The 16,926-nt window shown below is 38.8% G+C and overlaps 1 protein-coding gene across 8 annotated transcripts in view; it reads left to right on the top strand.

The window, feature by feature from the left end:
- Positions 1 to 16,926, top strand: part of FER (FER tyrosine kinase) — a 190,207-nt gene that overhangs the window by 106,216 nt on the left and 67,065 nt on the right. For all 8 annotated transcript variants that reach the window (XM_084504774.1, XM_084504780.1, XM_084504781.1 and 5 more), the window contains 2 exons: positions 13,128 to 13,184; positions 15,396 to 15,511. In XM_084504774.1, the coding sequence (XP_084360900.1) occupies positions 13,128 to 13,184; positions 15,396 to 15,511 (173 nt within the window). The remainder of the gene's footprint in view (positions 1 to 13,127; positions 13,185 to 15,395; positions 15,512 to 16,926) is intronic.

Genomic DNA, 16,926 nt, shown 5'->3' on the forward strand with positions numbered 1-16,926 from the left:
GGAGAATGTTAAGCTTTTGTCTGAACAAAATAGGAATTTGGCAGAAGCTCTAATTGGGGACCTGAAGCTCTTTCGTAGGTATACCGAAGTGCATACTAACCACTACAATTTAGAAATTATTCTGGAAGGATTGTTGGGTGTTTAAAGGTTCAGTCTAGCAGGGAGTATACCTTAGTGTGTGGATGTTGCCAAAATAAGTGAAACGTTTTGTCTCTTGTGGAAAAGAAACTATCTAACTGGAAACAGCTGAAGTTTGAAGTGAGGATGAAGCCAAATATATCTAAGTATTTTACATATAATGGACATTTTTAGACACATCCGTAGTCTACCAATCCCATGAAAAAAGTGCATGAACTATGAAAAGTTCATGCAGTTTTCATAGGGGTTGAGGGGTGAGGCAAAGAAATAAAAGTATGTGTGTGTTTGTGGAAATATTTTAGCCTAGTTTAACAATTGGAATGTATTTTTGCTTTTATGCATAAAAAGACTCAGTTTTTACATTCCTCTCTTTTCAATCGTACAAAGTGTTTAAATGAGAAACTGCAATCACAGTTTCTTTTCCTTTGAGTCTACTGAGGAATGGTCCTGTTTTGGAAGGCTACTCCATAAAGGGCAGATAAAATCTGCCTGCATTTGGTAAATATGTGATTTTGAATTCTTCAGTTTAGGAGCCGAAGCTACTATATTGAGTTAAGTGCTCTAAGTTTCCTTAGTGTATTTTAAATACAATGATTTTTAAATAAAATTTACTTTTTTTTTTTTTTTTCCCTACACTTTTGGATTTCACATTCTGTTTATTACTTCTTCCTTCTCAGCTTTTTTTCTCTTTATTTTTCTTTATTTCCTGTACTTTTTCTGAAATACTCTCAGCATCTTTCTAGTCATTTGATAAAGAATAGAGCATAATCTTTGGGAAATACTGTATATTCTTCCAAAAAAAGTATTTTTTTTTTCATATTGATTTCTGCAGTCATTTTGTCTATTGATCTTCAAGAAAGAAGGCTCAAGGAAAAACTGTGGAGTTAATTTGAGGTCACTTCTATGTTTTGTATGCTGCATAGTAGCTTTTACAAATCTTAGTTCTATCTTGTCGGTTTATGGCTGTTCAGGATTTGGTTTAGTAAAAAGGTTGAACTTCATAGTGAAGGTTTTAATGGTGCTATCAAGTCAGATGAAATAGGTTTAGCTCTGTGGAAAAAAGTTCATATTTTGCATAGATAATGCTAAACAGCTTCTGTAACAATTTTTACAGGTCATGAATCTTTATTCTGAAACAGTTTTAAAGCAGTTGTCAGTGGGGTTTTCAGAACCCCTCTTGTAAAACTCACTTGCTCTTAATGAAAAATCTTTTCCGCTAGCTACCTGTATTTCTGTACTCAATCTGAAGGACTTGAAATACATAGTTTGTGAATCATGAAATTGGTATGCACATCAGATCATTGGTGGTGCAGCAAATCGTAATTCTAAGATCATTTCTCATTTCCACATTGGTAGGTCCGATTCACCCGTACACAACTGTTACTGGCTTTCTTTTTTGTATCTGCTTCAGCGAGTTTTGAGAAGTGATATTTGAATGCCTGCGTCATGAAAAATGATCTGTGATGATGACTTTCTTAGCTGTTAAGAACTTTACTCTAATTAACATTACTACTAAAGGTGAAAGATTGACTTTCCATTTTTATTGTTGTGGAAAAATTGCTCATAGCTGCAGTAATTCTTACTACTGATATTTTCTGTCCCAGTTGGAGGAAGGAGTGGTAATACTACTTTTCAAAATATTTTTCTGAACCCATATTTTATGCTTGCAATATGAACAAACAGGCATAATGCATGTATATGCACTGTGCTCCTGAGCAATATTCCTCTATTTTATGTTTTTCTAGAAGAGTGTTACTGAAGAATTAGTGGAGGTGGGGGAAAGGAGGTTGAGGCTTTTGATAAATGCCCCACGCTCAGTTAAGATACATTCCTAAGTTGGGAAGTCTCCTGTTCTCAGTTCTCATAAAACAATATTTTGTTTTTGGTTGAGTCTTCTCAATGTTCTGAAAAAATAATTTTAGTTGGTGCCATTTATTTCCCCTAAATCAACTACAGTTTCCAATTTCTAGATATTTTTCAACCTTTTTTTGTTTTTGATGCACCTACTGTTAAGATGAAAAGCAGGAGCAAAGTTTGTGGTAGATCGTATTTATTAGTATGACAGTACCTAGGTTTATAGTTTCAATATGATCTGAACTAGCAAGGGGAAATATTGATACAAAGTACATGAGATGAGTAAATAACATTGATGATAAAACAGAATTCTTTGAAAGTGTTCATCCTGTGAGAGAACCTGATCAGAATTCACTGACTCTTTCCTCTTACAAATCTTGCTTTGTAGTCTGCTAGGTAAGACTCTTGCTTTTCTCTGAGGGTGCTCTGAAATAGAATACAAAAATAGGTGGCATTTTCTTTCCCCCCTTTCCTGTCTCTTGTTGAAATGCTAAGTGTATACAAGTGTATAAGCTGTTGCTTTTAAATTTATATCTAGTTTGCAAAATGTCTGTTTCTAAAATGTTGAGTACTTAATTGCCTCTCTGCTAGTTGTAAATTTGAAAAAGCACCATGTTACACTTCTTCGTGTTTGAAATTGTTACCAACAATTTGTAGAAAAATGTTAGGGGAATTTTGTTTTACATTTTATTGAAAGCTGTTATAATTTGATATAACTAATTTGTTACTAACTTCTTCCTGACATATTAATTCATGTTTTCTTTGATCTGTTTTTTGTCAATAAATGAAGATAGGTAGAAGGAAAACCTCATCTCAGACTTGAGCTTACTTATTTGTCAGAAATTAGGGTAATACTAATAACAGTTCAGCTGCATAGTTCAGAATAGGAAATACGAGATTTCATCTTGTACAGAGACCATCAGCTGTTCTTACTGTGGCCTCAGTGACCTAGCACACAGCTCCAACACCTGCATCTCTCCTGAAGAAAGGAATGATGTCTAATTGATTCCTTGATGATTATTCAAGGGAAGAAACTTACCATCATAAATGGAACCATGAAACTTACCAACATTCTTAGTGGAATACTTTCTTCTTCAAATGCAAAGAAGAATTTATAGTTAATTTCAAAGGTTTTTGTTTGTTCATTTGTTTTTGTAGTTGAAGAATGTATTTCTGAAATTACTGTTTTTACTGTCTTTTTGTGGGGACAAAACAAGCTGTCAAACAAGACAACTTGTTTGACAGCTAGCTCAGTAGGAGCATTGAGAGGAGCCCTTTCCTGGCCCACAGCACCACGCCTTGATGGTGGTTCAGCTGAGGGCTGCCTTTCCCTCTGGTGACCTTGGGGTGAGGCTCACGGGCAGGGCTGTGGGGAGGCCTCAGCCAGGGCTGGACCCCATCCGTGGGAGCCGCTTGCAGTGAGGCCTGACTGCTCAGACCCCTCACAGCCCTGCCCGTGCCTGGCCACACACCCCGTTATCTGTGACAGGGCCCTGACCCGCAGGGCAAGGCTGGGACTGACCCTGGCGCTGCCTTGTCATGGTGAGCCTGCCCAGTGCTCCTGGGGCTGTCTGACCCAGGATGACGGCCAGGCAGCATAACCAGACTGACCCACAGGCTGACTTCCCAGCTTGACCTTGGACCTGCTGTATCACCACAGACTTGGCTGACCCGATCAGCCTGATCCTACTTATGTGGGCCAAGGAACAAAGAACCGCTTTGCCTGATTGGAAACAACCATGTGTCTTCAAGAAGGAAGCAGGGAAATAAATAGGATCACAACCCTGGTCTTCAGGAGGGCAAACTTTGGCATCTTCAGGGACCTACGTGCAGGAATCCCGTGGGTTATGGTCCTGGAAGAAAGGGGGTCCAGGAGAGCTGGTCAATATTCAAGCATCACTTCCTCCAAGCTCAAGATCAAGGTGTCTTCATGAGTAAGAAGGCAAGCAAAGGGGGCAGGAGACCTGCATGGATGACCAAGGAGCTCCTGGCAAAACTCAAACAGAAGAACTGGTATACAGCTGTGGAAAAAGGGACCAGCCATTTGGGAGGAATAGAGGAACATTGTCTGAGTATGCAGGGATGTGATGAGGAAGGCCAAGCCCCATTTGGAATTAAATCTGGTGAGATGCCAAGGACAACAAGAAGGGCTTCTTCAAATGTGTAAGTAGCAAAAGGAAGATTAGGGAAAATGTGGGCCCACTGCTGAATGGGTCAGGTGTCCTGGTAACAAAGGATTCAGAGAAGGCAGAGTTACCGAATGCCTTCCATACTTTATCTTCACTGCTAAAACCAGCCCTCAGGAATCTCAGATCATAGAGACAAGAAAGGAGGTCTGGAGAAAGGAGAATTTTCCTGTGGTTGAGGAGGATTGGGTTAGAGTTCATTTAGGCATCTTGATACCCACAAATCCATGGGCCTAGGTGGTATGCACCCACGAGTGCTGAGGGAGCTGGTGGATGTTATTGCTAGGCCACCCTCCATCATCTTTGAAAGGTCGTGAAAAGCAGGAGAGACGCCTAAGGTCTGGAGGAAAGCCAGTGTCACACCAGTCTTCAAAAAGAGCAAGAAGGAGGACTGAGGAAACTACAGGCCAGTCAGCCTCAACTGGAAAAACCCTGGAAAGGTGATGGAACAGCTCATCCTGGAGGTCATCTCCAAGCACATGGAGGCTAAGAAGGTGATCAGGAGTAGTCAGCAAGGACTCACCAAGGGGAAATCATGCTTAACCGATCTGGTAGCCTTCTATGATGTGATGACTGTCTGTGGATGTTGTCCACCTTGACTTTAGCAAGATTTTTGATGCTGTCTCCCATAACATCCTTATTGTCAAGCTCAGTAAGTATGGGATAGATGAGTGGACAGTGAGGTGGACAGAGAACTGGCTGGATGGCAGAGCTCAGAGGGTTGTGCTCAGTGGTGCAAAATCTAGTTGGAGGCCTTGTTCAACTTATTCATCAATGACCTGGATGATGGAATAGAGCATGCCCTCAGCAAGCCTGTGGATGACACAAACCGGGGAGGACTGTCTGGTACACCAGAAGGCTGTGCTTCCCTTCAGAGGGACCTGGGCAGGCTGGAGGGCTGGGCAAAAAGGAACCCCATGAAGTTCAACAAAAGTAAGTGCAGGGTCCTGCACCTTGGGAGGAATAACCCCAAGCGCCAGTACAGGCTGGGGGCTTATCTGCTGGAGAGGACTAGAGAAGGACCTGGGAGTTGTGGTGAACAGCAGGTTAACTATGAGCCAGCATTGTGCACTTGTGCTCTAGGTGATCCTGCTTGGCAGGGGAGCTGGACTAGACGATCTCCAGAGGTCCCTTTCAACCTCAGCAGTTCTGTGATTCTGTAAAAGAATGTACTAACCAGAGCAGTCTCTGTATCATCCTTGCTCATCTTTCATTTTACACTCAAGAAGTTTCCACCTGGAGGTGGTTCCTTCCTATCCATTAGGTGTCTTGGCATTTCCCCAGTATTCTTCCAAATGATATCTCAAAATCCTGCTTTTGCCAAGTAGCTCCTTATATGTCATAAAGGCTTATCTCCAAAAAGGCAATGAAGTATTTATCTGAGCCAAGCCAAGTCAGTTAAAATCCTTGGTCATGAAGTATGACATTCCTGTAATTTAGTTTCTGCTCCTTTCATATTTATCTTGAAATGATAATGGTAGTTTTGGACACCAGGGGACATAAATAAAATGTAATAGGATAAAGTGTCTGGGGTTCTTAAATAACCCCATTTGGAAATAAGGTATATCATTCATATAATAAGCAGGTATGTCCAAGCACTAATTTCTGTAATAGATTTGTCTGAATTGCTTTCAAATTCTGTGGTCCAAAATTAGTAATAAAAGAGCCTGAATGAGCACTAGGTAAAGAGTGATTTATAGTTGCGTTGCAAGAGGAGGGTTACATCATAAACAGATTCCTTTTGCAGGTGTTGTGGTTTAGCCCAGCAGGCAGCTCAGCACTGTACAGCCATGTGCTCATTCCCAGCACAGTGTGATGGGGAATAGGATTAGGGGTAAATAAAGTAATGACAGTTTAATAGGAAAGAAAGGGAGGGGAGAACAGGAAAAAGAAAAAAAAATAAAAATTAAAAAGGGAAAAAAAAAGAAGTAGAAGAAAACATTACACGAAGGTGATGCACAATGCAATTGCTCACCACCCACTGAATGATGCCCAGCCAGTCCCCCAGGCAACAGCACCCCTCCCAGCCAACTCAGCCCATATTAATTATTCAGCATGACACCACATGGGATGGGCTAGTCTGGGCCAGCTGTCCTGCCTGTGTCCCTCCCAGCTCCTGGTGCACCCCCAGCCTCCTTGCTGGTGGGGCAGCACCAGAAGCTGAGATGTCCTTAATTGGTGTAAGCACTACTCTGCAACAACTAAAATATTGTTGTGTTATCAACTTTATTTTCATCCAAACTCCAAAACACAGCACCATATCATCTACTAGGAGGAAAATCAATGATATTCCAGCCAAAACCAGGACAGCAGAGAATTGTAATGGCATTAACAATCTCAAGAGCTCTGACCTTCTCTTTCATTGATTAGCTTATGACTAGATATGAAAATCTATTGAATTTGCTCTATTTAATTTAGAAACAACTCTGTTAAAATGAGAATTTTTATGACTCAGACTGACGGGCATTAGTGTCTGTTTATCCATACCTACGTTAAAGGTTGTGTTTTATTTCACGTTTTGCTGTCCATTTCTTTTGTATCTCTCAGTGTCTTCTGCGAGTAATCTGAGAGTATTAACAACTGGAGAAATACTGTCTATCATAACCAGAAATAGGCACTTGCCCAAAATCATGAATTTTATGATCAGATAGGAAAAAAAGACAGCCTTATTTGCTAACTTTTGTTTATGTTATGCTGATCAATTGCTTTGTGTGCTTCATTGATGTATTTAATTGTTGGTAGCTTCCCAAAAATATTGGATATGTCATATTCAGCTCAGCACAAGTTGAACAGAGTTAGTGAGACTACGTACTTGCAGTAGAAATACAGTTTTGTCCTTGTTGCTGTCCACCTTGCAGTGCTGTAGGTTATTAAAGATGATTATTTGAGTCAGTTGCACAGTTTCAAAACAGTGTTTGAATGGCTCTTTAACATACTGCTAATTAGATATCTTTTTTCTTCTAATGCCAGATTTATACACTAGATAGCATCTCTTAGTTTCTTTTCAGCTATCTGCTGAAGAAACTGCCTTGGTGCTGGTCAGTAGAATAAACAGAGGTTAAATCACTCTGCAAGTGCTGTAAGGTGCTAGATGAAACTATAATGCATGTGAAGCTTCAGACTTGTTTAGTTTAATATGGCTACATTAAATGTTTTCTTCAACTTGACTAGTGCTGTGTGACAGAGGGACCCTCTATGGTTTAAGATTTGAATTCACAGATGGACTTAAGGACCAGTCCTACATGAAGTTTCTAGCCTGCCTTCTCAAGTTATGAGGTGCATACCTTAGCAGTAAATTTCAAATTTAGGAGGAAATTACAAACATTGCTAGGGCTTGGACATATCTCTGCATAGGTTTTACAGGGCTAAGTGCATCCTGGAGCACCTGAATTTCTTCTAGCCTTTCAAGAAATACTCTCAGGTTAATGAGTTTGCTTTTCAAGTAGAGGAGTACAATTTAGTAGTGTGGTTGTCATCTTTTTATCTAGAAGCCCAGTTCTAAGATTCACACAAGGTGAAGGCTATATAGGCTATATAAAAGGACAGGCAAAGCAGGGGAGGAGAGTTATATTTTGGTATTTCCTCAAGAAAATAATTATTGTTTTCACAGTCTTTGAGGTGTTTTTGTAGTCTTTAAGGCTTTCACTGAACCTGAGAGAGAGAAACCAGGAGGGAGGACCAACAGAAAAGCTTTTGACTGAGGGGAGTTGACTTAGATACGAGCTCTGGGTTACAGTTACTGTCCTATTAATTGTGTTACAGTATGTGTCTTCTGCTAATCTCTCCTGGATCATCTGGAAAGTGTTACTGGTGTCAGAATCCATTATATTTATACAGAAGTTAAAAGACTAAATGAATGATGATCGCAGTCAGAGGGAATGTGATATGCCAAGGACAGCATCATTTTCTTTAGCTATCTGCTTTTGAGGTTGGTGCAGATGGTGCCTAATGAGTATTAAAAGAGCAGTTTTGAAGAGATTTCAACTAGAAGCAGAAAGGAGTGAGTGTCTCCTGGAGCTGTACCTGCTGCCTTTTCAGTCTGATGGCTCAGCCAACTAGTCACAGGAATGGCATACATACCAAGTCTCTATAATCTAAGACAGTTTGTTTATCTACAAAAGCAATTCAAGATTTTTGTTCATATAATGCTTTAATAAGAAGGAAACTTACAAATCTATCTATGGTCGAGGTGAATATTCACTTGTCAATACCTTGTGAAACTGAGACTAGCAAGGCAGCACAATTTGCTTATGCTCATGGATATGTTTATTTTTTTCTAATCCAAAATCAGGAGCCTTAGTAGTGAAGCTGATCAAACTTAGTGTGATCCTTGAATTGTGAAAAATTTGACAGAACTAAGATACTCAATGTAATTAATACTTTATACTGGTATGACAAAAACTTAAGGTTTTCATAAAAAGAGAGATACAGATAGCAATTAATGTACTGCTATAATTATAACAATTCCTTTGACAGATCATCTGATTACAGTTTATGGTACCATATTGTTTAATTATTTCTCTGAAGGATTATGTATCAGATTTTTTCTTCATAAACAGCCATCTGAAGTGTCATGTCAATATTCAAAAAGCCATTCACTACATAGAATCTTAGAAATTAAAAGGTTAAAAAATCTATTATTATTTATTTTCATAACTTTTTGGCCTTAACAGTACTTATTTCAATGTTAAAAACCCTTATGTTAATACTTCTAAGTAGTAGTTTATATATATATATGTATATATACTTTTTTTTTTCTTTAGAACTTTATTTTCAAATTGTTTTCTTAAATTTGAGCATTTCTTGTGAAGGACAGCGTGTAATTTGATGGCCCTTCCTACATTTATAGTATAACAGCTACTGAAAGAAGCATCCCATCAGCAAAAAATAAATAATCTAGAATATTTAACGGGCTTCAGTGAATAGAACATTTCTATTTTTAGCAAAATCAAATGGAGATGAAGGAAAAAGTCATTACTGGTGTCTGGTCAGTGAGGCAATAGTTTTAATCAAGAATGTTGTCTGCAGGAGAAAAATCAAGTGATCATTGTTGGAGAATTTTCTTTCAAGTCTCCCAATGCCCCTCCGTGGAAAAGGGAATGGCAGCGCATGGATCCCACCATGTATTCATGGTGTTATGGTACAGGGCTTCATGCCTTCAGGGCTGATGGGAGTAGTATGCAGGAAGTTGGGCTGACTAGAGACATTTAGAGAGATCCTAGAGAGTGCAGTGAACATGGCTTACACGAGCAATGATCAGCATAATTCTGTGATATAACTATCATAGAAATCATAATAATACTTTACCCCCTTCCTTTTTTTTTTTTTTTCTCCTCCTGCTGAGTTCATGACAGTGGAGAAAAAGTGTGGAGAAAGTTAATGAGTGCATTGTGCAGCATAATCCTTCTTTGCTCCTTCCATTCTATCAGTTACCTGGAACATTTCTGGACTACCTGCTGAACAGTTTCCTTGCAAAAAGAGCAAGAAATAAGACTTCAGATTCATTATGAGTTGACGTCAGATTTTATTGGCTGCATAGGTCAAAGGAAGTAGTGCTTATTCACTGTGATGCCTGTGGAGAAAGTGTTGTAAAAGATTTAGCCTTCGATCTGAAAGGGGAGAAGAATTTTTAGAGTTTAAATAACAACAACGACCAAAAAAAAACCAACCAAACAACAACAAAAACAAAACACACAAAATCCTTCATCTTCGTTTAAGATTAACTTAAGCTATTTGCTCCAAAAAGGTCATTCATAATGCTCTGTATGCAGGTTACGCTCAAAGTTCTGTACTAGCTACTTAGGATTCAGCCATGGTAGGAGATAAGTTTATATGTTTTCTTTTGTGTCTTTTTTTTCCTAGGATATTAGAATTTTGTTATGGTTTTGTGTCTCACTGATAAATAACAATAATAAACCACATTCAATGTTTCATTTTAAATTTGAAAATGTGATAAAGGTAGTGATGACTGTTGCAATGCCTGCTGTTAGGATAGTCTTTGGGAGAAAAACAAAATTTATGTAATATCTGGTTCCAGCTTGGTAAAATGGTTTAACCTAGCATATTAATTACAAACAAGTTGCTTCCATAAGAAGAGTGAATTCCATGCATTATTAATTACATACAGTAGGGCTTTCAATGTTTTTGAATCACAGGCTGTATGGGGTATAGGTGGCAAGGCTTTGGTAGCAGGGGGCTGCAGGGGTAGCTTCTGTGGGCAGAGCCCAGCACATGTCAGATCAGAGCCAGCTCCAGCTGCTCCAAAAGGGACCTGCTGCTGGCCAGAGCTGAGCCAGGGAATGATGCTGGGTGGGCCTCTGGGAGAGCAGAGGTAAGAAAGGGGAAAAAATGCTATGGAACAGCAGCTGGGAGAGCAAGGAGTAAAACATCCCTGCAGACCCCATGTGAGTGCAGCAGGAGGGCAGGAGGTGCTGCAGGCAGGCAGCAGCAGTTCCCCTGTGGGCTGTGCAGGGAGAGGCCCCTGGTGGAGCAGGCTGTCCCCCTGCAGCCCATGGGTCCCACATGGAGCAGATCTCCACGCTGCAGCCCCCCCATGGGTGGAGGAGCCCCCGGTGGAGCAGGTGGATGTGGCCTGGAGGAGGCTGCGGCCCATGGAGAGCCCCCTCAGGAGCAGGCCCCGGGCCGGAGCTGCAGCCCGTGGAGAGGAGCCCACGCAGGAGCAGGGGGTCTGAGGGGAGCTGCCACCCACCCGTGGGGGACCCGTGCTGGAGCAGCTTGCTCCTGGGGGATGGATGGACGGACTCTGTGGGACGGAGCCGTGTGGGAGCAGTGCTTGAAGAGCTGCTGCCTGTGGGCAGCCCCCGCAGGCTCAGTTGGGGAAGGACGGCATCCCTGGGAGGGACCCCATGGGGAGCAGGGGCAGGGAGGGACCGTGAGGGAGCGGTGGAGACAAAGTGTCAGGGACTGACCACAGCTTCCTTTTGCCTGTGGTGTTCAGAGGAAGGAGGTAGAATAGCATAGATGAAGGAAGGTGTTTTTATTTTTTTGGGGGGAAAAGGGGGTTGTTTCTCACTGCTCTAGCTTGTTAGTAATAAATCTCATTAATTACTCTGTGCTGAGTCTTTTTTTGCCGTGACGATAATTGCTGAGTAATCTCCCTGTCCTTATCCCAGACTTCGAGCCCTTTTCATTGTATCTTCTCCCCCTTTCCCTTTGAGGAGGGGGAGTGAATGAGCAGTTGTGGCAGAGCGCAGCTGCCCACCTGAGTAAAACCACCACACAGGGAAGAAACCTGAGGTTAGAAGAAACCTGAGATACTGAGTTCAACCCCACAACTAGGGCTGCATCAGCTATAATTTGGTTTCCTGGCACCATGCCCAGTTTGGTGTTGAATGTCTCTTCAGGTGAAGACTCCAAAATTTCTCTGGGCGATCTGTTCTAGTATTTCACCACCCTTACAGTAAAAACACATTTTCTCATGTTCCGAATGAATTTCCTGTTTCCTAATTTGTGACCATTGCTACTTCTCCTGTTAGCAGGAACCACAGAGAAGGGTCTTGCTCCCTCTTCTTTCTTCCCTGCCATCAGATATTTTCACACTGATAACTACCTGTTTTGCACCAGGAGGTGTTAGGATCCCAGTAAGAAAGTCACTCAGACTCTTCAAGGTATCATTTAAAATACTGTCGATTAGAGCTAGCACTGTAGGGAAATAGCATAAACTTACATCCTGTTAGACTGGGAGAACTCCAGGTCTTGTAGTGTTTAGTTGGGCTTCCAACCCACGGGCAGCATGCTGGACAGGCCCTCTTCACAGAAGGCTTTCTCCTGTTTCAGTCACTGGAGCTATTATGGGATTATTACTTTTTTTTACGAGTAAATAACTCTGTTCATCATTTCTGTTGTCAAACAGAAAATATGTCCCCATGAGAACTTCTTGGTGCACTGTTGGATAAAGGCAGGGCTGTGCAGGTGGTGTATAGCCAGTATACACCACCAGTACCAATAGCCAGTACCTGGTGGGAACTGTTACAATATGCTGGTTGAGTTGGCCAAGTTTATCCTATGACAAAGGGATGTATGCAGCACAACACAGGCCTGAAGGCCATTCAGTACAAGCAGCACAGGCAGGGCACACTGAGGTTAACATCAGTGATGATCCCTAATCCTGTGACATGCAGTGGTCTTCTGTGCAGTATCACAACAAATATTCCATAGTCCAGAAAACCTGATAATGTCATATATCAGGTATACTGTAAAGCCAGCATGGTTGCATTGGTTTTCTATGAGCTTTAATGAGAATTTATTTACACAGTTGGCATATGCCTGTTCAGATATATGCCTTCTTATTACTAATAAAGACTGCTTAGGATCATATCAGTAATAAGAGAAGTGGTAATAGTGTTTGTGAGGTGGTAAGTAGATGAGATACTAACAGAAATAAAATTGCTGGTCATCAACACTGAGTAGATACTATGACTAGCAATTGTTGTCTTTTCAGATATTTGGCTGTTATGTATCAAACTACCAAAGAAGAATTAAGACCTAACACTTAAGAGATACAAATATGTATCTTGTTAATAAGTAGAAGAATCAGTTGTTTTTTTACTTGCACTGAGGAAAGAAAATTTTTCTTTGATTCTGCAGTAAGTTACTTCGTATTCTAAAATGAAGCTTCACATTTGATCTTGACAGAGGTAAAAACACAGCACTAGATACTGTTTCCAGAGGAAAACAGTATCTGCTTTCATGAGGAAGTGCTTAGGGTTCTATGAGCTCACATACTTTGATGTGGTTACTCTGCAGTGTAATTCAATACTTTGTTGAATAGCAAGTTTTCTAAAACCTGTTTTAGAAACTCATAAATTTTTAACTGCCTGGTGTGTTTTTGATTGATCAGTCATTAGATCAATTTCTACTTGTTGAAATGCATCTTACAGAAAGTATACATTTGTAACGACTGAAAATTCTTTCCTTTTCTTGCCACAGGATAAGAAATGGGTTCTCAATCATGAAGATGTCACACTGGGAGAATTACTGGGCAAAGTAAGTAATCAAGTGAGCTAAATAACATTTTTTAAAGTATATATTAGTCATTAAACCTATATATTTCCTGATTGCCTTATCCTTTAAATTACTGCAATACTCAGTCTTTATACCAATTTTTTTTTTTTGCTTTACTACACAAGACAGTATTGTGCTTTAAATAAATTTAAATCAGGTGTACTGCTAAGTGTTACATTGTGTCTGTTGAAAAGTTTAGCATACATATTTTTCTTAGTTGGAAGGCTTTTAAGCTTACTATATGTGTGTAAAGTTAGTTTAAATTGTGAAGTCTTATGAAAAAAATGTACAAATATGAAAGGCGTATAAATAAAATATTTGATATAAGATGATGATGTAGTCAATACTTGTTAAAACATATGTTCTTTATGCACCTGTATGTTTTTTTGACTTTTAAGTAGCTTCACAATAGTATATGTATAAATTAATTCTTATGGGGTGTATCACACGTTCTGCTTAGGAGCTTCAAGTCTTTGAAATACTCAAATAAGTCTAGTATCTTACATAAATTTTCAGCACTTTTGCACCTATCAAGAAAACTTTCTTGGGACACTATATAAATGTGTAATTCATCCTTTTCTGAAAATACAGAGTCAGACTAGGAAAGGCAAGAATGACAGGATCATTAGCTTCTATATAAGAAAATACTAAATAAACTGCAGCCATTGACCCTGAAAGTCAGAAATCTGTGAAATTCCAAAATCTTGATTGTCCTGGAGAACAAGACAAGGAAAATGATGAAAGCTTAATGCAAGCAAGGATGCAAACTGGCAAGGTAGAAAGAAGATTTGCTTCACCTCAGCAGTGAATAGTCCTTTTATTTACACAATATTAATTCTATAATATACACAAAATGAAAGTAACATATTATATTAAAAATCAAATTCTTCTAAACAATGCCAGATGAAAAGCATTTTCTAGACATCAGAGGTAGTGTTCTGTCCTTTAGAAGGGTCATAGATCCTATGCCATGCTTGCCAGGTGTTTCTTACTTATTATTAAATAAAATAATACCTGAAGCCAGTGTTTAGGCACCTGAATTTCTTCCCTTGTCAATAGTAATGCATTAGCATTTTTCATCTATGAGTTTCTGCATCTCCCCCCTCCCCTCCCCTTTTTTTTTCTCTACTTTCTTTGGCAATACAGGATTCAAATGCATGGTATAAATATGTCTTTGTCACTGAGGAAAGAAAGCAGATTCCAGCAGATTTTTGCAGTTTGCTGAAGTCGTATGTAGCTCTGTGCACCAGGACACAGGAGGGGAAATTTATGAGATGCAGATTTAAAATGGGGTTTTATTTATTCTTTGGAAAATGGAAAGCTTAACTAAAAGTATGAGGTCTTTGTGGGTCCCCAGTCCATCCTGGTTCTTTTCATTGACACCAGATTTCTATGACACCACAATATCTTCCTTCCTTTAATTTTTGTCCTCATTAATTTTCATTTTGTTTTTGATTAAGTAAAAAAACACATATAATGGATTTTTGTCTATGAAAGATAAAATAAAAATAACTTACACTGAGAACAAGTTGTTGACGACCTAAAAAATCTGATTATAAAAGAAGCTGATTTCAAAAGTCATGTCCAAATATGGGGTCTTAAGTATAGCAGTCTTGAGCTTAGGTTTTGAAAAAATGTAGATAGTGTAACAGTTTTTGGAGGGGTGTGACGCTTTTTTTTCAATGGTTTTAATTTCCAATCAAAATTTATACTCTGTGTTTTTATTTTTCTTACTTTGCTTATTTAGTTCCTTGAGAATGTATGTGTTTTGAAGTGTTTTTCTGTAGTTTCACAGATTGTCTTTTGGTCTTTTACAGACTGCAAGTTGAAAAATATTGAAAAATGCAATAGTTTGAAAATGAAAGAGGACAGGAGTAAGAATAAGAATAAGATTACTGATATCAGTGTCTATAGACTTAAGATATCACCAGGAGTTTTTACAAGAAAATTGTAATTACACAATTAATGTGTTTTTTTCTTTTTCTAGTAAGGTCAAATAGAACTCATATATCATATCCATAAAATAGATGAACTCTGTCTATGTGAACTGAATTGTGCTAAGGGCATATACTAGAAGAAAATTCCATAAACGTATTTCAAAGTCCTGAACCAGTTACATTAGCTGTCTGCTTTATTTTTCTGGAGGTTCGTAAAGATTCTATTACTTAGAATTATTTTATTTTCTGATTTCAGGGTAATTTTGGTGAGGTATATAAGGGAACGTTAAAGGATAAAACTCCTGTTGCTGTAAAAACGTGTAAAGAAGATCTTCCTCAGGAACTGAAAATAAAATTTCTTTCAGAAGCCAGGTGGGTTCTCTAAATGTAGTTGAAATATATACTTATACTGTGGGATTTTTTTTTTTTCCATTTAAAGTTATTTTTTACTATAGAGGTTTACAAAATATGACCTTCACAAAAATTCAAAGGAACTACAGATAAATTTTTTCCTTTTTTTTCCCTCCCTCAGTACTTTCCACAACTGTTGCCCTGGTAACTAAGCACAGGCATTTTATTAATGTGCGTATGCAGCAAGCATCCGCACTTGCTGAAACCACCTATGCAAGCTATGCCTATAAACCAGATTTTTGGTATTGTAAGTGCCTCCATTTAGAACTTTTTCTGATACATGCCATGAGAGTTTGAATAAGAAGACTGGAAGATACTATTAATTTAAAAGTGATTATACCAGTATAATGTATGATGGTATACGCAGACTAAGGGTACATGACTGATACAGATTGTCACATGTGACCGGGTAACAGTATAGACCTCATTTAGTAACGTCCTCTTTGTAAGAATTCACCCCAGTAGAGATATTTTACAGTTACAGCATATAACTGTATATTTATTTTTGAAATGGCAATCTAAGTATTCTGAATGTAGGCTGATTAGATGGCTACATGCACAGAGAGTTTCTAACACCTCAGGGTAGAGGGGCATGTTGTGATAATTTCATAATTGTTTAAATTAATTTGCTCTGTTGTGACTATGAAGCCACTTCTACCCCTGAGCTAGTAAGATCAATATATATCTATTACTATATCCGTAGCATGTTTTTGAACCTCTCATAACTTGGCAGAGCAAAACTCTGAGATTTTTCATTTATAGAGCAGCCTACCACTGCTAGTGTTATACTGGGGAAAAAAAATACATATTATTTTTTCACTAAATTTGTTTGTACCAGGTAGGTTAGTACATCACTCTTGTTCCTAGGAAAAACAGAAAAGAGAGGGGGTGTTTTAAGTTATTAAATCATAGAATAATCACTTTAAAATTGTAAAGTCTCTCTAGAATTATTCCTAGCCCTTCGTTTCACATATAAATCATAACATGCTGTTTTAGGCTGCAAATGTTCTTATTAAAGTATCACGTAAGAAAATGCAAATGTTGTTATTTAATTCCCCAAATTAAAATTATTGTCTATATATTATTTTAAAACTTATTGTATCTATTAACCTCTTGGAGTAAAATTGAAATGAGTGTGCATTTGAGAGGTGCAGCATGAAAGATTAGAGATGTACTGTGCATCCTTTTTTGATGTACCTCTTTTTCTGGTCCACCACTGAAATGTTATTTAATTACAAGGGTTCTTGAGAACCTACAAACCTGTCAGGCTATTTTTCAGTTATGTAGACAAATGTGCCTTAAACAAATGGTAAATCTACAGTAAGAATAATTTAGTTCAATCTCGATCTTTTAGTAAGAAATAATGCCCTCAAACA

This window comes from Aythya ferina, assembly GCF_964211825.1.
Source record: "Aythya ferina genome assembly, chromosome: Z".
Taxonomy (NCBI): Eukaryota; Metazoa; Chordata; class Aves; order Anseriformes; family Anatidae; genus Aythya; species Aythya ferina.